Here is a 23,545-nt window from a genome sequence, read left to right on the forward strand (position 1 = left end):
CTCCCCACCCTTCCAAAATTCCAAAGTCACCTTTCAATGTTCTCCAGAGATGCTGCCTGATTTATTAAGTTACTCCAGTGCATACTTCATAAATTCATGTCATAGGTGCAGCTTAGGCCATTCACCCTTTCCTTCTCTCCAGAGATGCTACCTGTCCCACTGAGTTACCCCAGCGTTTTGTATTGATCTGTGGTGTAAATCAGCATCTACAGTTCCTTCCTTCACAAGAATCTACGAATCTCAGCGTTAAAAATACCCAATGACTTGGCCTCCACCGCAGTCTTTTTGTCTTTTGAATGAATGAATGAATTAATAAGCTTATTGGCCAAGTATTCACATACGAGGAATTTGCGTGAATACTTGGCCAATAAACGTATTAATTCCTTATTTTTTGTACTAGACAATAGGTGCAGGAGTAGGCCATTCAGCCCTTCGAGCCAGTCAATGTGACCATGGCGAGACAAAAATGCTGGAGAAACTCAGCGGGTGAGGCAGCATCTATGGAGCGAAGGAATAGGTGACGTTTCAGGTCGAGACCCTTTTTGAGACTGGACCCAAAACGTCTCGATCCAAAACATCACCTATTCCGCTGAGTCTCTCCACCATTTTTGTCGTCCTTCGATTTTTCCAGCATCTGCAGTTCTTACTTAAACAATGTGATCATGGCTGATCATCCACAATCCAGCATCTGCATTTTTTTTTGGAAACCAACATCTGCAATTCCATGCACTACCTGGGTACATCTCAGCAAGGATGTCAATGGCACTAAGTCCAACACAATTGGCCAGGTAGGATTGCCATCAGGAAGAGAGCAGAGGCCACTGATTGGTTAATTCATCCGAATGGAGACGGCACCTGCATGGCCTTCTATTCTCATTGGACGCCGGCTCATGATCGGCGGCGGCGGGCGCGTACATCAACCAATGGGTGCACCGGGGGAGGCGGGAGCTCATCGGAACCCGCCCTCTGACGCGTCGCGTCGACCCCGATTGACGGGTGGGCGGACCAACCAGAGGCGGGCCCGTCAGAAGCCGGGCCCAATGAGCGGGCAGAGGAGGCGGGATTTTCGAGGCGAGTTCTAGTAAGTTCGAGAAGGTGCATGGTCAGTCGGTGAGGCTCGCTGTTGGAGATGGATCTAGCGAAGGTGAGCTGAATAAATCAGGCAATTGGTCACAAAAATAACCCCCCAACAACTATAAACTGCACGGAGTTGAGTTGTGTTGGGCGGCAGATCCACTGGAAACGATTAGCCGCGATTTATAGCATTACACGGTTAAAATGGGGCGTGTGGAGGAAAAGCCACGTTCAGGAATTAAATGATCAACTGAATTCATATAAAATCATTCAAATTAACGCCCATGGCCCAATAGTTAACTTATGGCGAGCACCCTGGGTTAATGTCATGCTTTTAATTGGGTGGGCAGGAGTTTGTTTTAATTTATTTGTATTTTTTTAAACTACTTGGAAATGTGGTTCATAAAGTCCCCATACTTGTAACTTGTTCCTTTCTTTACAGGTTTTTAACACCTTTGTTTTAATTTTTTTTTGGTTTATAGGCATGCTTGATTCCCTTCTTTGAGGTGATTGGGGCCTCAAGTTTGTTGGTGTTCTGATTGGTTTTAGCATTATGGATTTAAATTGAAATTTGATAAAGATTTAGATGTTCATCTTCATTCCTTTTTGTTTGGAGTAAAAGTTGTAAATGACTCAGAACTGGGGTGGGGAGGTTGAATCAAGTTTGCTGTAAAAAGATAATAATGAATGTGCACAGTTAAGGAGAGTTAAAACTACCATTGATCCAGAGGTGGGATGAGCTTTTTTCTTTGCTGTACCTTGTTTTGACTGTGAATAAGGCAAAGGGAATAACATTGTCAGCCCCAACAATTTCTAAACTATTTATAGTTGGGTCTCTCTACTGTTGGCACGCAGGGAGGGGGAGGATAGTCCATGGTGAGTATTTGTACTTTACTTGTCTCCAACCTCAACCCAACATTCCCTGCTGTACAATTCCACAAATATATGCTCGTCGGTCTTTCGAATCCAGAACAGTACCACAGCACAGTAACAAGCCTTTCGGCCCACTATCTGCCGTGAACATGATGCCATGTTTACTAATCTCTGCCTGCATGTAATCCATATCACCATTCCCTGCATTTCCTTGGGTTTATCAAAAAAACCCCACTATATCTGCCTTCACATTTGCTCCTGGCAGTGTTTTTTTTTCCAGCCACCCACCACTCTGTTTTTAAAAAAAAACCTGCACCACACATCTCCTTTAAACCTTGCCCCTTTCACCTTAAAGCTATGCCCTCTATTCCTTGAAACTTCCACACTAGGAGAAAGGTTCTGACCATCTATGCCTCTGATCTTTATATTTCTAGCAGGTTTCCCCTCAGCCTTTGACATTGGAGTGACTAATCCAGGTTTGTCCGACCTCTCCTTGTAGATAATGCTCTCTAATCTAGCTTTTGACCAACAATAGCAGCACACTAGATTGAGATGTTTCATTGCTAATGTTTTCAGGAAATCCTTGGAGAGACCTATACATTCTAGATTTCCCTTGGCAGAAATATCACTCATGTTATCTAACTGAGTTTGAATGCTGTCGCTTCTAAAAAGCTGATATAAAAAATTATCCATAATTCAAAGTGTGCCATATGACTTCATTTTCATAAATTCCAGGTTAATTATGTGTTTTGAGCACAATGTTTTCATTTTATTGAAAGTTTTAACCTTAACTGTGTAGGCCAGTGATTCTTAACCTTTTTGGCAACGTATGTGCATTTGCGAACAAACTACTGTATGTGGTATGTACCTTTGTTAGGTTCCTAAAAATTGGTTCAACAAATGGATATGGTATTCATTTATTACCCATTCATGTCTCTCGGTAAAGCCCCAAATGATCCCTCATGGGGGTCCCGACCCCCAGGTTAAGAACCACCGGTGTAGACTCTTGGCCCTTGATTCATTTGATTGGCGGCTTTTCCTGATATAAATCCTGCATCCCTTTCCTCAGCAGCTTTGACATTTTCATTGTTGTAAATGCACAGCATAAAATTGGTGTTCATTGTCTTCCTACTGTCAGAAGAGAAAAAATCATAATTGTGAATGATTGCTGCTACACTTTTTTTTGGAAAAATACGAGGAGTTTCATATTTCATCAGCTCGGTGTGGTTTGGGATGATCTTAAATAGTAGTTAGATATTAAATAATAGTAGAAAATTGTAAAAGTGTGATCATATTCCCTTATTATTGCTGATGTTATCGTTTCAGTTTTTTTAAAAGGTGGACTAATGTGTTGTTAAAATTAGCCACTTCCACCTCATGCTTTACGGTCAGAGTTTCATGATCCAAACTTAATGATGTAGAGGATATGTGAGATATTCCTGTTGCCTTATCTATTCATCCCCCATTCAGAACAACTTGAAGCTTGTACTTCTACTCTTAGATTATTTGGAAGTGGCATTGGCCTAAATGTTGACTTTCTTTACAGATGCCAGCATGCTGAATGTATCCAGCATTTTCTGTTTATTTCACTTGTGAAATATCAATTTAACGAGAAACTTCCAATTATCCCATCGCCGTGCTCTACACGGAACTGAAAACATTTATTGCTGGTTATTTGAATTACTACAAAAGTTTGCTGATTTTGTTTTTAAAGCTTTATTTCAACTCGTGTTTCTTGATATATGCACAGATATGCAGCCTGGCTTAATCCCAACGCACTTAATTCAGATGCTACACAGTATTGGTGTCAGAGGGGGATATAACGTGAAAAACAGGCTTTTTGGCCTTCCTGTTTCAGTCAACCATCAACCATTCGTCCACACTAATCTAGCTTTAATACCATATTTTTATTTCCCCAACTTTTTCATCAATTCACCCAGATTCTACCACTCACTCGAGGGGCAATTTACAGTAGCCAATTAACCTAGCCATAAGCACGGCTGTGGGTATAAACAAGAGTGCATGGGAAGGCAATGTGGTCAGACACAGTACCAGAAAACAGAATCGAACTTGTGCGTGTACCAGCTGCATCTATCTTGGGAGAAAAACTGGTCATTCACCTTATTTATGCCACTCGTGATTTTTTTTAACCCTCTCAGGCCACAACCCCCTCAGGCAAAGGTCACGCCCAAAGATCCTATAGCAGAGCACGATAGACCACTCCGGCTAAATGCAATGGGCTGACGTGTAGTACACAACATGGGCCTTTTTTTCATCCATTTCAGTAACCCAACCCGACTCGCAGTGTAATCAACGTTGCGGGGGAACAGTTTGTGTTAATAAATTATAATTCTGAAAATGAGGAGAAGAGTTTTTTTTACGAGGACTTTTCCGTAACCGGCTTCCGTCTCCGCACTCGTATCCTATGGGATCTTTGGTGCAGAGACGAAGCAGGTTACGGAAATGGGGCCGAAAATTACCCATGAATCTACCCATGACCGTACTACGTCTTTTTAATCAAGTGGGCTATCTTGCTTGCGATATGACCTTTGGTCACGCCTTTGCTTTCTTCACTTCAGGCACAGCAGTTTTGCATTTCTCATTTCTCATTATAACTCAAGCCTTCCAGTCCCAGTAACATCCCCGTGAATCTTTTCTGCACCTTTAGCTTAATAATAACATCCTTCCTATTATTTGGTGATCATAACTGCACACAATGTGATCTTACCAACATCAGTTGTAACCTGCCATCTCACTTCATGAGCTAAGTTTCTAATTCTGCCAACTTTGCCCTTCATTCTAACAGGAACATTCTGACCCTCTCACCTTTTTAAAAGTCTCCGACTTGCCAAATGTCCCTTTACCTGCAAAAAGCTGTTCCCAATGACCCGTTGCTAGTTCCTGTCTAAATTTGTCTTGCCCCAATTTAGGCCTTTAACTTGCGGATTGAAACCTCATTGGGGGAAAAATGCAGTACTCCCACTGACTCCTGGAGATCGCTGCCCCGTGACATTTCTAAATGAGGAAGAGGCACTTGGGATTGTATAGAGAGTCAAACATCAGAAGCCCTGCGTTAATTGCAGGAGGAATACTGCACCTTGCAAATTAACTGCCCATCCACCTGCCCTCATTTTACACCTCCGTCCGGTCCCATCTGTAAAAGTGCTCAAATTCCTATATTGGTCGTCTCTAAACCCACAAAACGTGAACGACACCCTTCTCAAACCTAGTAGACAGATTAAGAATTATTTATTATATCGCACGTGGTAGAAGAATATCATTTAAATCTTAAAAACTTATATGATTTGGCTTAATATAGTAATGCACCTTAAACAGCATTTACAGTTGTTTATGTCTAAGCCTATTAATTTTATTTTATTACAGTGTTTATTCGTATTAAAGTGACACAGCTGTTAAAAATGGTTTAGGATTTAGTTTGATAGTTTGCAGTCAGAGATTGAATTTCCTGCCAAGTGCGATTATGGGTTTAAATCATGTTCTTGAGTTGCCCTCCGTCAAATCAACCATCTGTTTCCTTCCATGTTTAGGTTTAATATAAAACACCTAATGCACATGGTTTTGTTTTTTTGCAATTATGGAATAGGCACTGGTACAGTCTGAATTGCACAAGTTTTTTTACATTTGTAGCCCTGCCCCACTGTAACTTTCACATTGGACGTGTTTGGTTCATAAAGTGACATTAAGAATGACGGTGTTTATATTGCTCAAACCTCTCTCCATCTGATTATAAAGAAATAGATATGAATGTACAAACCAAAGATACAGTTTTGCTTCAAGTTCAGTCAAATGTAAGAGGAAGCTTAATGATACAATTGCCATTAAAATAGATACAAGTTTTGTATGTTAACAAATGTCAATGTTTTAATTGTTAGCTGAGAGCATTGTGCTGGATCAAATAGAGTGGGGCTAGATGTGTCAGAATCAGCAGGACATAATATTTTATTAGGAAAGGTACAAAAGCTTTCTAACTTTCACCCATTGACCTGGATACATTTGAAGATAAATATCCAGGAATGTTCGTAAGCAATGGTGTTTATGAATGTACGTAATATTGTTCCAGAAACATAAATGGCCTCGAAGGATAAGTTGTATGAATAAACAGCAAGACTGGAATCGGGTCTTTGAATTTAAATAATTAACGTCTTTACACAGCTACACCTTATGTTTGTCATGGTTCTTGAGCACAGAAACAATTTTGTTTGTGGTTTAAATCACCTGTTCACTGGAAGCTTTGTTGCAATAAAATCTCTCAGTGATCCCAAAGGACCCCAGTATTACAACTGCAAGCGGCTTTGTCAAAACCCAGGTGCATTTTCGTTGTATTTCAGGTTGCTGTGTTGACCAGTAGCCAAAATCATCTTCCTGCAAAAAAAAACGCACAATAAATACCCATGCCTGTAGAATATTTAGGTACTGTTACAATAGGCATTGAACCTTAACGGAGGGTAAGATTAAAATACCAGTTGTATAAATTTCAGTTTAAAGCTAAAGAATTGATCAATATGGTTGAAAAGTAGCAGATGCCAAGCTGGTAAATTTAAAATAAAAGCACAAAACTTTATCCTAAAACAATACTATTTTTCTTTCCTCTTAGGTGAATGAACTTAAGGAGAAGGGTAATCAAGCCCTCAGTGCTGGGAAGATAGACGACGCCATCATATGCTATAGTGAAGCCATCAAGCTAGACCCCAAGAACCATGTACTTTACAGCAACAGATCAGCTGCTTATGCCAAAAAAGGGAATTACCAAAAGGCCTACGACGATGGCTGCAAAACAGTAGAAATAAAACCAGAATGGGGCAAGGTAAGCTATCGCAAGGGGAGAGTGAGAAAAATACATTTCTATGATGTCTGTGGGGTGTCTAGCTTTGCGTGCTATCATTAATTATACTGTACATTAGTATAATCAAGCCTTTTATGAGTACAACACGTGGTGCAAATATACATAACAATGTGCAAAATATTGTCTTACAGCATTCTAGTGTTTCAGTTACAGAGAAAATGTGGATAAAAGGAAAACTACAAGGTCTGCAACGTGGTAGATTGGAAGATCAGGACTACATCCTAGCTTATGGTGGACCATTCTGTGGTCTGATAACAGTGAAAGATTGAAACTTAAAGTTAACTGGCGGATTGAGACTAACTTGAAAAGTTTCTGTGAAGCAAAGATACTAAGAGTATAGGATAAAGTTGGCTATGAGAAGTCGGACCGCAGACCATTCAAGCTCTTGAATGATGGAACAATCTAGATAAGCTGTAAAGTCTGTTTCTATTGACTTATTCCTAAAACTATGGGGGTACATTATTCTAGACATGGGACTTGAATTATATTCCTACGACTTGTGAGAGTGCTACTAACTGATCATCAATAGACAAGACACCATCACTCTAATATTAAGTATTTACCCCATTGAGTATTAGTGTAAATTTCTTAAATGATGACTGCTGCTATTGGTGTGCATTGTCCATCTGCCTGTTCTGTTGACAGAATTCTGATACTTCAGAGCAATGAATTATCCCTTGTCTAGGCCAATATCACCCGCAAATAAACACTGCTTAATTTTTTGGATGAATAGGAAACCATCTCAAAATCAATGTGTAAATTTTGTTCACTCAACCATAACAGTCAATCTTATTTTCAAAAGCTTGCATAAATATTCACATTGTATAAATATTACATTGAATACTGCTGCAGGGACCCTAACTTAACTAGCCTCAGGTTAAAACCAAATGGTGTAGAGTAGTTGATGGATGAACATGCACAAAGTTATGTTGTTCCTTCAAACTTTAGCAGTCGCTTGTTTTTAGATCCTTAAAACTTGTTTTATAATTGTGCCATTTAGGGTTACTCTAGAAAGGCTGCAGCCTTGGAATTCCTCAATCGTTTTGAAGAAGCAAAGAAAACCTATGAGGAGGGACTAAAGCATGAACCAGGAAACCAACAGCTAAAAGATGGCATGCAAAATGTGGATGCCAGGCTAGCGGGTAAGAAGTCAAGTGGAATTTTACGACCTCAATGTTTTATTTTATTTAATTCCTTCCAGCTTTCAAAAAAAAGTTGCAAGATTGTCACAAAAATGGATTTATTGTGAAATTCTAATGTTGGGTATGGAATAGATCATTCTTCAGTTTTGGTTTCATTCTTGAAGTTGACCTGACTTCAGAAAGGAAGTGGTGACAATCAAGCTTCATTGCAAAAAAAATCCTCAAGTTTAATTGTGCTTTTCCCAAGTGCCTTGAAACGGATCATTAAATCTTACATTGCATTAGATTTGAAACCAGTTGGAGGTCAAGATACTAAAGCAGGTCATTATGCAACATGATTTTATGCTGTTTTGATGCAATGTGTAGATGTCTGTCTTCAATGCTTGAGTAGCAAGAATTAATAATCAACTGATTGTCATCGCATCTCAATTGGTGGAATTAAAATTGCGCTAGTCATGCCTTACTGATGAGGGAGAAGAGGTGAAAATCTGCACACATGAATTGCTATTTATGATCTATTCCTGTCTCCTTATTAGGATTAATTATCATAGTTTATTTGAAATCTGAAGATCCTCTTGTGATGCTTTGCTTAATTAACTTAGCTGAATGATTCATTGTTATAGTCAAAATACTTGCAGAAAAATGATTCTACTGGGTCCTGTAGTAATCCAGCTTGTTTTCTTTTCAGAAAATAAATTCATGAACCCATTTGCTTCTCCAAACCTGTACCAGAAACTGGAGAGTGATCCCAGGACAAGGGCATTACTCAATGACCCAAGTTACAAAGAATTGATTGAACAGTTGAAAAGTAAACCAGCTGACTTAGCCACGTATGTGTTGTCTTGCATTCAAGGTGTTACATTATTATGCGGGAGGTTTTCACTTGAAATAAGTTTACATTTGGGATGACTTGTAAATGTTTTTCTAACTTGCAATTCATATCAAATGAATATTTAAATCTAGTTCTAAATACATGGTCATGGAAGAAACAATTAAATCTGGTGACACAAATACCATCTGGTTGATATTGAAGGCAATAAACTAATTTGAAATAATTGTAAGCCCTTGTAAAGAAATTTTGATCTCTTTACCTATCTTGCCTCCTCTGTGGAAAGTGCTGAATTTCAGAAGGATGATTCAAAGTGTAATTTTCAGCTCATAGTTCTTGTGCTTAAACATTAAACTTTCGGCAAGCCATTAACTTGTCCATGGGGGAGTGGGAATTGTCTGTCTACACTTCCTTAAGGGATCACTCATTGAGATGAAGAGTTCATTTTTTTCTTTCCTAATCGTGGAGCCATTTGCCCTTGCCAAAAATAAGATAACCAATTATGAATTGGACTGGATCTTCCTTTCCTTCTGGAATTTCACTTGTTACCCATCTGAAACGTTCAGGAAATGTCAATCCCTGCTTCCAAGGAGGCCTATAAATGCACATTTTTTAACTGCTTGTATGCCCTTTGAAGACTGGCATTACATTGACTGGGACGTTAAAATAACTTTCTTTGGGGCTTTTTATCTTTCTGGAAATTTAGCCAAAAACATTCCAATATGATTTGCCCTTGTGCACCTGATGTAATTCACGTAACAATAGTGTATGAGATGACACAATTCTGTGTCTCACATGGATATAGTGAAAGAACTTGGACCTTGCATTTAGGACTGCCTGTTGTGCTGTGCCAGATTCCTATAGCCCTTGAATATCCTGACCTTTCAATAAATGATCCTGCTTCCACTGCTTCTCATCTAGGGCAATATATAGCCTTCCAAATGTGCTCAAGTACCCCGGTGTGGTCTAACTATGGCTTAATATAGCTCGAGCAGTATTTAAACACTCAACTATCTGCACATAAAAGCCAACACTTCATTAATTTTAATTATTTGTTCCACTTGGTCAAACCCCACAACTGAGTCAGAATTCTAGAGATTCACTATCCTCTGAGAGGAAATTTCTCCATACTTTGGTTTAAAAAATGACCAGCCCCTCATCGTGAAACTACGTTGGCATTCAAGATTCTCCCACGTGAAAAAATCTTGACATCTACTCTTAGGATTTTTCACCTTTCGGTTAGATGACCAACTCAGCTAACTTATGTTATTAGTTTTCTAGAAACACGGCACTGAGGATGATGAGTACATGGCTGGAGTAACTCAGCAGAGCAGGCATCATTTCTGGAGAACATGGATAGGTGACAATTTGTGTTGGGACCATTTATCCTTGTTCTCCAGTGATGCTGCCTGACTCATTGAGTTACTCCAGCACTTTGTTTACTTGTTAATTTTCTATCTCAAGTGTCATGCTCAACTCAGCTTTAGACTTGAAAATAAAACATGTTTTTAATGGCGTTTTGCAGTAGTAGATCCATAATCTAAATGACAGGCTTGTAGTGCACATCCATTGCACAAGTACTCGAGGCAAAGAATTTGGGTGGAGTAGAAGATCGAAATCCCTAAAAATATAGGCAGACTATAGGTGTTAAACATGCATTGAAAGCAGCTGTTTGTGTTTTCTCAGGAAACTACAAGATCCCAGAGTTATGACGACTCTAAGTGTTTTGCTTGGAATTGATTTGCAATCTACAGAGGACGATGAAGACGAACCTACTGCTGCTCCACCACCTCGTCAGCCCAAAAAAGCAACTAAACCAGAGCCTATGGAAGAGGATCTTCCTGAAAATAAGAAAAAGGTACAACACCAAATAAAATTGCTCTCTGCCAATCTTGGAATTCAAAATCAACTTTTCTCAGCCATTATGAAACAAGTATTTTTAATTAATTTCTAGGCATTTAAAGAGAAAGAATTGGGCAATGAAGCCTATAAAAAGAAGGACTTTGCAGCAGCAATAAAACATTATGATCAGGCAGCAGAACATGATCCTACAAGTATGACCTATTTAAGCAACAAATCAGGTGAGAAAAGCATTGCATTTTTTTTAAGGGTTTTGTTGAACAAAATGAATTTTGTGCAAATGAAATTTGTAGCAGTGACTTTTTGCATCTTATTTCTGCTCTGGTCAACTTGTATTCCATCAAAGGCCAGGACATCTCTGCTTTCGTAAGGAATCTTGCTGTATTCCAGCACCTTTGAAAGAGGTGGATGTATAAAAGTAACGAAGGAATCCATTTTAGGTGGATGTTACATAATCTGCACTTGCACTTTTCTAAAAAGGCATGTGGGTTACCAGCTCCCTCAAACATTCAGTCTAATTGTGGCTGACCTCAGCTGGCCTCAACTTCCCCATAAGGCTCTTTGATCTTTCACATATTTATCTATATCCCCCTCCAACCTCAGACAGAGAATTCCAGAGACTTGTTACTCTCTGAGAGAAGAATGGGGAAATTACTGCAAATTTCTTGAGCATACAACCCTTTCTCAACTTCCGTAATGAGGAAGTGACTGGATACTTGCTCCTTGAAGCGGGATGGATTTTATTTTACTTGTTCATTTACCAGTTTTAAAGTAGCAATCTTAGAAACTCGGGAACAAGTTACTTGGTGTACTTGATTAGACTGTGTCATGTCTAAAATTCCAAGACTTGGGGACAAAATTATATCCATCTTATTTTAATTAAAAAAAAATCTTCCATGAGAATCAGCTGCATGCATGCTCTTTTTACACAGCTGTGTACTTTGAGCAGGATGAATTTGACAAATGCCGTGAAACCTGTGAAAAAGCTATTGAAGTGGGAAGAGAAAACCGTGAAGATTACAGACAAATTGCAAAGTAAGTGACCATTGATGCAGTCGAAATGTTATCTATAAAATTGATGATAATAATAATCTAAACATACATTGTACACAGTGTCCTCCATAATGTTTGGGACAAAGACCCATCATTTATTTATTTGCCCCTGTACTCTACAATTTGAGATTTGTAATAGATTAAAATCACATGTGGTTAAAGTGCACATTGTCAGATTTTATTAAAGGGTATTTTTATACATTTTGGTTTCACCATGTAGAAATTACAGCAGTGTTTATACATAGTTCCCCCATTTCAGGGCACCATAATATTTGGGCACATGGCTTCACAGGTGTTTGTAATTGCTCAGGTGTGTTTAATTGCCTCCTTCATGCAGGTATAAGAGAGCTCTCAGCACCTACTCTTTCCTCCAGTCTTTCCATTACCTTTGGAAACTTTTGTTGCTGTTTATCAATATGAGGACCAAAGTTGTGCCAATTAAAGTCAAAGAAGCCATTATGAGACTGAGAAACAAGAATAAAACTGTTAAGAGATATCAGCCAAACCTTGGGCTTATTAAAATAAACTGTTTGGAACATTAAGAAGAAAGAGAGCACTGGTGAGCTTACTAATTGCAAAGGGACTGGCAGGCCAAGGAAGACCTCCACAGCTGGTGACAGAAAAATAATTTCTATAATAAAGAAAAATCCCCAAACACCTGTCCGATAGATCAGAAACACTCTTCAGGGGTCAGGTGTGGATTTGTCAATGACCACTGTCCGCAGAAGACTTCATGAAGAGAAATACAGAGGCTACACTGCAAGATGCAAACCACTGGTTAGCTGCAAAAATAGGATGGCCAGGCTACAGTTTGCCAAGAAGTACTTAAAAGAACAGCCACAGTTCTGGAAAAAGGACTTGTGGACAGATGCAACAAAGATGAACTTATATCAGAATGATGGCAAGAGCAAAGTATGGAGGAGAGAAGGAACTGCCCAAGATCCAAAGCATACCACCTCATCTGTGAAACACGGTGGTGGGGGTGTCGTAGCCTGGGCATGTATGGGGGCTGAAAGTACTGGCTCACTTACCTTCATTGATGATACAACTGCTGATGGTAGTAGCATAATGATTTCTTAAGTCTATAGACACATCCTATCTGCTCAAGTTCAAACATGCCTCAATACTCATTGGCCAGCGGTTCATTCTACAGCAAGACAATGATCCCAAACATATTGCTAAAGCAACAAAGGAGTTTTTCCAAAGCTAAAAAATGGTCAATTCTTGAGTGGCCAAGTCAATCACCCGATCTGAACCCAATTGTGAGAAAACTGAAGTGGACTAGCCCCCCAAAACAAGCATAAGCTAAAGATGGCTGTAATACAGGCCTGGCAGAACATCACCAGAGAAGACACCCAGCAACTGATGATGTCCATGAATCACAGACTTCAAGCAGTCATTGCATGTCGAGGATATACAACAAAATAGTTTCATTTACATGACATTGCTGTGTCCCAAACATTATGGTGCCCTAAATGGGGGGACTATGTATAAACACTGCTGTAATTTCTACACGGTGAAACCAAAATGTGTAAAAATGGCCTTAATTAAAATCTGACAATGTACATTTAACCACATGTGATTTTTTTTTTTCTATTACAAATCTCAAATTGTGGAGTACAGAGGCAAATAAATAAATGACGGTCTTTGTCCCAAACATTATGGAGGGCACTGTATTTCTTGCACTGATTGTCAATTTTTAGATACTGGGTATTGGTGCACTTTGTAGGGAAGTGTTGTCTTGGGCATTTGTTTTTGAATTGGGGATGACTTGCATCCACTGGAGGAAGCTAATGAAGGTCATTACAGGAACTGCAAACACACTGCGTGTTGGGAGTTGTTTGTTAAGTGGACCACTCTGTTGATTAAGACCTCTGAACCCTCCAAGTGCATGGCTTTAAGTTCCTTTCTAAATGTTCTTTTTCTTAGCAATCGTGGATTAAAGAGTCCTTGGAGCCAGGGAGATGTTACATAGAAAGAGAAAAATAGGTGCAGGAGTAAGCCATTCAGCCCTTCGAGCCAGCGCTGCTATTCAATGTGATCATGGCTGATCATCTAAAATCAGTACCCTGTTCGTGCTTTTTCTCCATATATTCCTTTAGCCCTTATTCCTTTAGCCCTTAGAGCTAAATCTAACTCACTTGAAATCTGTTATCTTTATTCAGAGAAGCACTGAGCACCTCTGCCCTCCTAACAAATCTTTTCCCATGACAGAGTAAGAGTTGGTTTTGACAGTTCATTGTCCACTGTACAAACAATATGGCCTGCCCAATGTCACTGATTAAATGTAACAAGGGCCTTAATTCTAGAGATCTTGACATGGGGGAGAACACTGACATTGGTTGGATGTTTTTTTATTGACAGGGGGTGATAGTGGGGAATGCAAACAAATATGCAAGTATTTTTTAAATGTTAATGTGAACCATTAAAATATTTTATTCTCCTGCATTTTTTTAGAGCATATGCACGAATTGGCAACTCGTATTTTAAGCAAGGGAAATGTAAAGAAGCTGTTCAATACTACAACAAATCCCTCGCAGAACAAAGAACTCCTGAGGTCATAAAGAAATGTCAACAAGTAAGCGTTTTGTTCTTATCTTCACTGTTGTGTTGAAGTTGGGCAGCTTTAAAAAGATAATGTGGGAATCAATACTACAGCAGTTGTTTTTTGTGCTACATGATTTGGTTTAGGAGTTTTATTTTCTTTCCACTGCTACATCTGTCGGCTTTTTTAATGGGAAAGAGGGTGTTTCAAATCGATTTAGTTTAAAGATACAGGGTGGAAGCAGGTCCTTCAGCAGGCAGAGTCCACACCAACCCACTCACACTAGTTCTATGTAATTCCCACTTTTCCATCCGCTCCCTACACACCAGGAGCAATTTAGAGATCAATTCACACACAAAACCTGGCGGTAGAGTTACTGCCTTACAGCGCCAGAGACCCAGGTTCGATCCTGACTATGGGTGCTGTTTTTCGGAATTTGCACATTCTCCCCATGATCTCATTGGTTTTCTGTGATTTCCTCCCACACACCAAAAACCTACAAGCATGTAAATTATAAACTATTGTGTAGGATTGTGCTAGTGTACGGGGGGGGGGGGGATCACTGGTCAGTATGGGCCGAAGGGCCTGTTTCCACATGTGATCTCTAAAATAACTAACGTACTAAAGTAAATGCACAAACTCCGTACTAACACCCAAGGCCAGGATTGAATGCGGGGTCTCTGGCACTAAGGCAGCAGCTTCAGCTGTGCCACTGTGCTGTCAGGGAGAGTCTCACTTCCAGTGCACTGTTGCACTTGGTATGCCTGCTCCTCAGTTACAAGATTCCTTTATTGACCTGTACCTGCTTACCTTTAGCTCAGGGATCTAACTTACAAAATAACCTGCTGTTTTTCAGGCTGAGAAGATCCTGAAGGATGAGGAGAGGGCAGCGTACATTAATCCAGAACTTGCTCTGGAAGAGAAAAGCAAAGGCAATGAATTCTTCCAGAATGGTAATGTCAAATTAAAATTTGGGTTCTGATGGTATTACAATACAGATGAAAAAGTGCAATCAATTCCACTGTTTAATAGTTACCTCATTTCTGCTGCAAAACATATTGAAGTTTTGTTGCAGTAATCATGTAGTAGGGATTCTTTAACGCTAGAGGGAGCTGCTGAAGAACATGTTGCTCCAAATATCGTTAGTTGAACAGGTCATTCTTTTTGCATCTTGAGAATAAAGTAAAATTGTTTTTTAGTTGAAGCAGTTTAAATTGGGACTGGAATCCAGGGTCAAGTCTATGTACATTGTGTAGGAAGGAACTGCAGATGATGGTTTACACCGAAGATAGACATTGTGTTGGTGGGGATGTAGTGATATTAACACAGTTTTGTAATATTGGCTTAAGGGAGGACTATTTGGCCTAACATACCAGATATCACCTGGAGCTATTTGATGGAACCATCCAATTAATTTAATTCACGTTTGATCTTTATCTGTGGAGTTAAACCGTATATTTTCAATTGTGTGTCAAGTTATATCCATGATTGAATGCCGGAGTAGATTCAATCGGCTAAGTGGTCTAATTCTGTTCCTATGACTTACGAGTTTATACAAAGTATACAGATATCATAAATGTTGTCAATTGCTCTGCCACCCTTTTTCAGAGAGTTTCCAAGTCATCGCATGCCCTGGGATTTTTAAAGTTTCCAACATGGCACTTTCTTGCCAATTTGGGCTTGCCCTGCGTAGTCAACATGTTTTGCAAGTGGAAGCAGTCTCCCTTTGTTATTATGAAAAAATCTTAGTTTACAATTTAATAGATTCTTGGTTTTCTTTAAGTGTTTTATTTTGAGTGAAGAAAGGGAAATAGGCACAGCAGATCTAAAAGCAAAAAAAGGTAGTTGCTGGAAATCTGGAACAAAAGCAGTTTGCATGAAATACTCAGCAGGTCAGAGACCCGAAACGTCGCCAATTTCCTTCGCTTCATAGATGCTGTCTCACCCGCTGAGTTTCTCCAGCATTTTTGTCTACGTTCGATTTTCCAGCATCTGCAGTTCCTTCTTTAACAATATTGACTTGCCTTGTATCAAAACTGGTCATTTTAGACACAAACTAGAAACATTGTCTATCTGAAACGGCTGAATTCGGTATTAAGACCCTTGGGCTGCAACTTGCCAAGATTGAAGATGAGGAGGTACTCCGTGCAATGTTCGTTCAGTGATCCCCAGGGCTATGAGATCTCCACTCCAATCACTTGAAACTCTTAAGTTTTCAAGGGATGAAAAGCAGATACAACTTTTTGCCAGCAATGGTAAAATAATCTGAAGAAGAGCCCCAACCTGAAATGTGGGTGAAGAAGGGTCCCAACCCGAAACATTACCCAACCCTTTTCTCCAGAGATGCTGCCTGAAACGCTGAGTTACTCCAGCACTCTTTGTCTATCTTTGGTATAAATCAGCATCTGCAATTTTTTGTTTCTGCATTCTTTATTTGGTATTTATTAGCTGCTACCTGTAAATGCAGAAACCTTTTTTTCAGCATGGAAGTGGATGATGCCTAAGCAATATTAAGCCTGAGATTTTTTCTTAAGATCTAATGAATTTTGTGCATTTGCTTCTGTGTATATGGCGTCTAACATGAATGATTCTCTCACAGGTGATTACCCACAGGCTATGAAGCATTACTCAGAAGCTATTAAACGCAATCCTGATGATGCTAAACTCTATAGTAACCGAGCTGCCTGTTATACCAAGCTCTTAGAATTCCAGCTAGCTCTAAAGGTAATATTTTTTTAAAGGAATGCTTCTCCTTGGTTATCCGCAGTTGTCCACTAGTAGATTGCTAATATGCTTCAGAGTAATACTAGCTGTGCATCAGAATAATGCAGGTTAGACGGGTTATGGTTTAATACTTGGTTTATCTTTAGTTGTGAAAGGGATTTATAAATTGGGCACAAGGAAACTGTTTTGAATGTAGGAGGCCTTCATAAAATACCTAATCGCAGGCAATTATGAAAATATTTTTTGCACAGGAGTGCAATTTCATTGCAATGATGGCTGATTTTATAATTTTTAAGCCTTTCCAGTACCATTCTGAATGCATAATGAAGAAAAACATAAGTACCTGGAACAGGATGGGAAAGGTGATCGGAATATGAGGCAACATTTGCTCCATAAAAATAGGTCTAGGGATTTATTTTGTTTCTCTACAGTAGATTCCACATAGTGAGTCGGTGCGAATTGTAGAAGAGAAAAAGCAGTCTGATTACTGTTAGATCTGAGATGGGGATGTGGGATTCATAGTTTTTAATTGTCCATTTAAGTTTTGAAGAACAGGTGTGCATGTGAATTAGGAATAATGGCTTTGGTCTGGACTCCATAGATTAAGATGATAAATATGTAGTGCTGGAAAGCTGATGCATTTAATTATTTCTCAGTTGTATCAGTTTTAAAAGACCAAACACTTAAATGTTTTACTCTTGTAGTTGGAGAGTGAGCTTCAGGAAACTGATATCAAGGTCACAGAGGAATAGAGGAAAAGAAACAGCTGTTTTTAAAGTTGATCCTTTATTGGAAGAAAACAGCACCCTACACTTGAGGGATTTCACCCCCCACTGGCTTACGGTTGCTTGCTATAAAGTTGTAATCGACTTTGACAGTATGATGGATTTTCTGTTTTAATGGAACTGCCTCACAAGCTGCTGCTTTCTGCCTTATTGAACCCCAATGAAGAATGGATATTGGTGGGTGTCTGCAATTGGACTGAAAATGTCATGTAGGCACTTCCAATGTTGCAACTTTTGATCAATAAATACCATTTAGCCATGGGAACAATTCCTCAGCCACAGCTAAATTTGTGTGGCTGTGGCTGATCTTGTGAGACAAGTTATAACCAAACACAACCACTGGGAATAGTGCAGAAATCCTCTTTCCGTATATCATTGTAATCACAAACAAAGCTTCCTTTTTGTTTGAATGTTTAAAAGAAATGCACTTGTGGAATTTTAAGTAATTCGTATTGCTGTATCAATGGAAATGAATAAATTACATTTTCTTGGAATTTAATTCCACCTGTGCTCATGTGCAAATCACAATATCAAATCATTTCACTTTCTGTTTCGCCAGGATTGTGAGGACTGCATCCGCCTCGAACCCACGTTCAGTGAGTAGCAGTTTTGTTCTGGGATCATTGTCCTGTTTCCATGCAAGGGAATGGTGATGCTGGTTATCGCAAGCCTTTGTTCCAACCTTCACCTGTGTCCGCCTATTACCCGACACACTTTGTTTAAGAAGGAACTGCAGATGCTGTTAAATCGAAGGTACACAAAGATGCTGGAGAAACTCAGCGGGTACTGCAGCATCTATGGAGCGAAGGAAATGGGCGACGTTTCGGGCCGAAACCCTGCCTCGCCTGCTGAGTTTCTCCATCATTTTTGTCTACCTTTGATTTTCCAGCATCTGCCGTTCCTTCTTAAACATTAAATTATAGACAGTCCAGTTCAGGTGAGTTTCAGGGCTGGTTGGTTCAGCAACCTGATTGCCTGGGGGGAAAAGCTGTTTGAGTGTCTGGTGGTACGGGAGCTGATGCTCCAGTACCTTCTGCCTGAGGGTACCTCCAACCTTTGTTCATAAACTGTGGCCCCAACTACCTTGACATGTATGTATGTACTTGGCACTCCTCAGTAGCTGAAATATTTTAAATCTTCTGCCCTCAATGTAATAATCACCTCAGCAGAATGGTTTGGACTATATTGAACGCTCTTCCATGTTTCCACTACAGTATAGAATTATAAACCATCTAGTTGGTGTGGAAGTGCCACGTGGGCATCCATGATCCTTGCAAGTACAGTTTATCTAGACACATTTATATACTTGGCATCTAAGATCTTTCCTCTTTGCTGTGGGGGATATGTAATATATTTGGTATTGAGTGATGAGCATAGCCTACTTGAGTGAGTGGGCTGTCTTTGAAACAAGATATATAAGACCTACATAATATTTAAGGTAAGCTACGCTGAGCAAGCAGAGAGTTGGTCAGAATTCTGGTGCAAGAATGGGGTTTCCACGTGCTTTTAATTCGTGTTCAATGAATGAAAGGATTTAAAAAAATTATGTGTTCTGATTGGAAAAGACGACTGCTTTTAATGGCAATGAGTATTTATTTTTGATCACGCTTGTTTTTTGTAGTCAAGGGCTACACAAGGAAAGGTGCAGCCCTGGAGGCCTTGAAGGATTTCTCCAAAGCCGTGGATGTTTACCAGAAAGCACTTGAACTGGATTCTAACTCCAAGGTACGGTTAAAATATCCATATTTCCTCTTCTCTGGCTGTGTTCCTGAAGTGAGAAACCTCCCCAGCTTTGGGTACCTAGATAGCTTTGACTATTCTGGGGAGGGAAGAGGGGAGAATGTATGTGAGAAGTTAACTGGATTTCTCAAAATAAGAGGAAACCTGATTGCGAAGTGAGTGGACTAGTTAAAATCTACATTTTGACAGGCGGGAGGTGCTGCAATGTATGGGCAGGTGTAATATTGTGAGCATTTGAAACTTTCAAAATTAATTTTCAAGATATGAGTGGAGTTTGAAATTGCCAATATAGAGTGCATACTTTACATGGAAAATGTGGTGCCTAGGCCGGGTGATTTGGCTGATCTCTTCCTCATCAGAGCTTCTGCGGCAGAACGAATTTGTCCTTCTGGACTTCCGGCTGGAGACGATGGGTCTGTTCACAGGCTGACTTTGCTGCTGCTATCTATGCTCCCCCAGCAGCCTAGTGCTGTTCAACTACTCTTTGAAGCCGTGACCCCTGTTGGTCCAGCCAAACGGATACATATGATGAGCTTTTGATGGCACTGGGACTGTACTCGCTGGGGTTTGGAAGGACGAGGGGAAGACCTCATTGAAACCTACCGGATAGCGAAAGACTTGGATAGAGTGGATGTAGAAAGGATGTTTCCACCAGTGGGAGAGTCTAGGACTAGAGTTCATGGCCTCAGAATTAAAGGACATTCCTTTAAGAAGGAGATGAGGAATTTATTTAGTCCGAATGTGGTGAATCTGTGGAATTCTTTGCCACGGACGGCTGTGGAGGCCAAGTCAATGGATATTTTTAAGACCGAGATAGATTCTCGATTGGTGTGGGTGTTGGGGGTTATGGGGAGACTTGATGGGCCGTATGGCCTAAATCTGCTCCTCCTAAATGTTTGAGAGAAAGACCTATCATTTATTTATTTGCCTCTGCACTCTACAATTTGAGATTTGTAACAGAAAAAAATCACATGTGGTTAAAGTGCGCATTGTCAGATTTTAATAAAGGCCATTTTTACACATGTTGGTTTCACCATGTAAAAATTACAGCAGTGTTTATATATAGTTCCTTTCCCCCCCCCTCCCCATTTCAGGGCACCATAATGTTTGGGACACAGCAATGTCATGTGAATGAAAGTAGTCGCGTTTAGTATTTTGTTGCATATCCTTTGCATGCAATGACTGCTTGAAGTCTGCGGTTCATGGACATCACCAGTTGCTGGGTGTCTTCTCTGGTGATGCTCTGCCAGGCCTGTATTGCAGCCATCTTTACCTTATGCTTGTTTTTGGGGCTAGTTCTCTTCAGCATATAAACAGCATGCTCAATTAGGTTCAGATCATGTGATTGACTTGGCCACTCAAGAATTGACCATTTCTTAGCATTGAAAAACTCCTTTGTTGCTTCAGCAGTATGTTTGGGATCATTGCTGTAGAATGAACCGCCGGCCAATTAGTTTTGAGGCATTTGTTTGAACTTGAGTAGATAGAATGTGTCTGCACTTCAGAATTCATTATGCTACTACCATCAGCAGTTGTATCATCAATGAAGATAAGTGAGCCAGTACCTTTAGCAGCTATACATGCCCAGGCCATAACTGTGTTTCACAGATGAGATGGTATGCTTTGGATCTTGGGCAGTCCTTCTCGCCTCCATACTTTGCTCTTGCCATCACTCTGATATGTTATTCTTTGTCACATCTGTCCACAAGTCCTTTTTCCAGAACTGTGGTTGCTCATTTAAGTACTTAAATCTCAAATTGTGGGGTGCAGAGGTAAATAAATAAATGATGGGTCTTTGTCCCAAACATTATGGAGAGCACTGTATGACCTGATAATCTGGCACGGTTCTGAAACAAAGGGGGATGAATAATCAGTGCTGGTGCTGTACTGAATTTCCCAGAGAATGTGACGGGCAGAGGTTACTGTTGATAAGATGACCTAACAGAATATCTTGTTTGCCACTTCCACAGGAAGCTTCCGAAGGTTACCAGCGTTGCCTTATGATACAGTACAACCGAAATGATACTCCAGAGGAAGTAAAACGGCGTGCTATGGGTGACCCAGAGGTGCAGCAGATCATGAGTGACCCTGCAATGAGACTGATCTTGGAGCAAATGCAGAAAGACCCACAGGCATTAAGCGAGTAAGTTGTGAATTAATGTACAGTGCCCTCCATAATGTGTGGGATATAGACCCATCATTTATTTGTTTCCCTCTGTACTCCACAATTTGAGATTTGTAATAGAAAAAAATCACATGTTGTTAAAGTTCACTGTCAGATTTTAATAAAGGCCTTTTTTTTAAATACATTTTGGTTTCACCATGTGGAAATTACAGCGGTGTTTATACATAGTCCCCCCATTTCAGGGCACCATAATGATTGGGACACATGGTTTCACAGGTGTTTGTAATTGCTCAGGTGGGTTTAATTGCCTCCTTCATGCAGGTATAAGAGAGCTCTCAGCACCTTGTCTTTCCTCCAGTCTTTCCATCACCTTTGGAAACCTTTATTGCTGTTTATCAACATGAGGACCAAAGTTGTGCCAATGAAATCAAAGAAGCCATTATGAGACTGAGAAACAAGAATAAAGCTGTTAGAGACAGCAGCCAAACCTTAGGCTTACCAAAAGCAACTGTTTGGAACATCATTAAGAAGAAAGAGAGCACTGGTCATTGCATGCAAGGGATGTGCAACAAAATACTGAACATGACTACTTTCATTTACGTGACATTGCTGTGTCCCAAACATTATGGTGCCCTGAAATCGGGGGAATATGTATAAACATTGCTGTAATTTCTACATGGTGAAACCAAAATGTATAAAGCCTTTATTTAAAATCTGACAATGTACACTTTAACCACATGTGATTGTTTTCTATTACAAATCTCAAATTGTGGAGTACAGAGGCAAATAAATAAATGATGGGTTTTTGTCCCAAACATTATGGAGGGCACTGTACATAGAACAATACAATGCAGGATCAGGCCCTTCAGCCCACAATATCCATGCTGATCATGGTGCTGAAATAAACTGGTCTCATCTGCATATCATAATACATGATCCATAATTCCTCCATTCACTGCATGTCATCTTTTCAATTTCCTGGATGGGTTTGGGGCCTCTTTTTATTATGCTTCGTTTAATTACTGACTATTATTCTAAAGTGCTGAATTATTTCATTTCGATCGATTTTATAATGGTGTTGTAATCTTTAATGTGGAAAGAAAGATATTGAATACAAAGTGTTGGAGTATCTCAGCTGGTCAGGCAGCATCTCGGGAGACATGCATGGTTTCAGATCGCGTCTCAATCTGAAATATCGCCTACCCATGTCGTCAGAGATGCTGCCTGACCTGAGTTACTCCCGCACTTTTTTTTGTAAACCAGCATCTGCAGTTCCTTGTGCCTCAAGTCTGCTTATTGCTCTCCTATTGTACCCACTACTAATGTTCTCCCTTCTATTTTCCCCAGCCATTTGAAGAATCCTGTTATAGCCCAGAAGATTCAAAAACTCATTGATGTCGGTCTCATTGCAATCCGGTGATGACTATCTAGATTTTGCCAAGACGGTTCTTCAGGAACGTGGCCTCCAGGGATTTTGGAGTTGATGGTGGGGTGGGTAGGGGAAGACCATGATATTAAAAAAAAAACTAAACAGCCAAAACAAACTACGTCTCATCTTGTAACATCAAATTATTTAATGAGATCTGATATTTAGTGTTATCTTGATATTAAAAAAATGGCTTGTGCACTTGTAATTTTAATTCCTTTTCATTTGTAAGGTGACTGAAATGCGCATCTCTGCTGTCAACTTGCAGAGATGTTGGTTTTCAGAGGTTTTGCAGTTTCTCGCATGCAGAGAGTTGCAATAAAGCATTGTATCTGACCATATTTCCAGTCTTTCTTTATTCATTTCTGCAGCTGCTAAACTGGCAGTTCAGACCACAATCTGCCTTAAACAATGGCGGAGGAGTATTTTCAGTCCATTGAACTTTTTTTGACGAAATTTCTTGAAGCCGTTTCTTGTGGAAGACAGATCTGGTGATGCCAGGACG

General features: G+C 39.8%; 1 protein-coding gene across 1 annotated transcript; it reads left to right on the forward strand.

Moving 5' to 3' along the window:
• Positions 1-1,012: 1,012 nt before the first annotated feature.
• stip1 (stress-induced phosphoprotein 1) lies at positions 1,013-23,381 on the forward strand. The gene is made up of 14 exons (XM_055664791.1): positions 1,013-1,144; positions 6,563-6,772; positions 7,812-7,953; positions 8,642-8,783; positions 10,469-10,640; positions 10,737-10,863; positions 11,575-11,677; positions 14,153-14,273; positions 15,097-15,193; positions 16,840-16,964; positions 18,309-18,345; positions 19,371-19,474; positions 21,460-21,632; positions 22,962-23,381. The coding sequence occupies exons 1-14, from the start codon at positions 1,130-1,132 to the stop codon at positions 23,032-23,034; spliced, it is 1,641 nt and encodes a 546-aa protein (XP_055520766.1). The 5' UTR covers positions 1,013-1,129; the 3' UTR covers positions 23,035-23,381.
• The last annotated feature ends 164 nt before the right edge of the window (positions 23,382-23,545 follow it).

The sequence above is a fragment of the Leucoraja erinacea genome, chromosome 44 (genome assembly GCF_028641065.1).
Source record: "Leucoraja erinacea ecotype New England chromosome 44, Leri_hhj_1, whole genome shotgun sequence".
NCBI lineage: Eukaryota > Metazoa > Chordata > Chondrichthyes > Rajiformes > Rajidae > Leucoraja > Leucoraja erinaceus.

Coding starts and splice junctions, on each gene's coding strand:
- stip1 (XM_055664791.1), top strand. Junction 15,194..16,839: donor CAATGAATTCTTCCAGAATG/GTAATGTCAAAT, acceptor ATTCTCTCACAG/GTGATTACCCACAGGCTATG. Junction 18,346..19,370: donor CCGCCTCGAACCCACGTTCA/GTGAGTAGCAGT, acceptor TGTTTTTTGTAG/TCAAGGGCTACACAAGGAAA.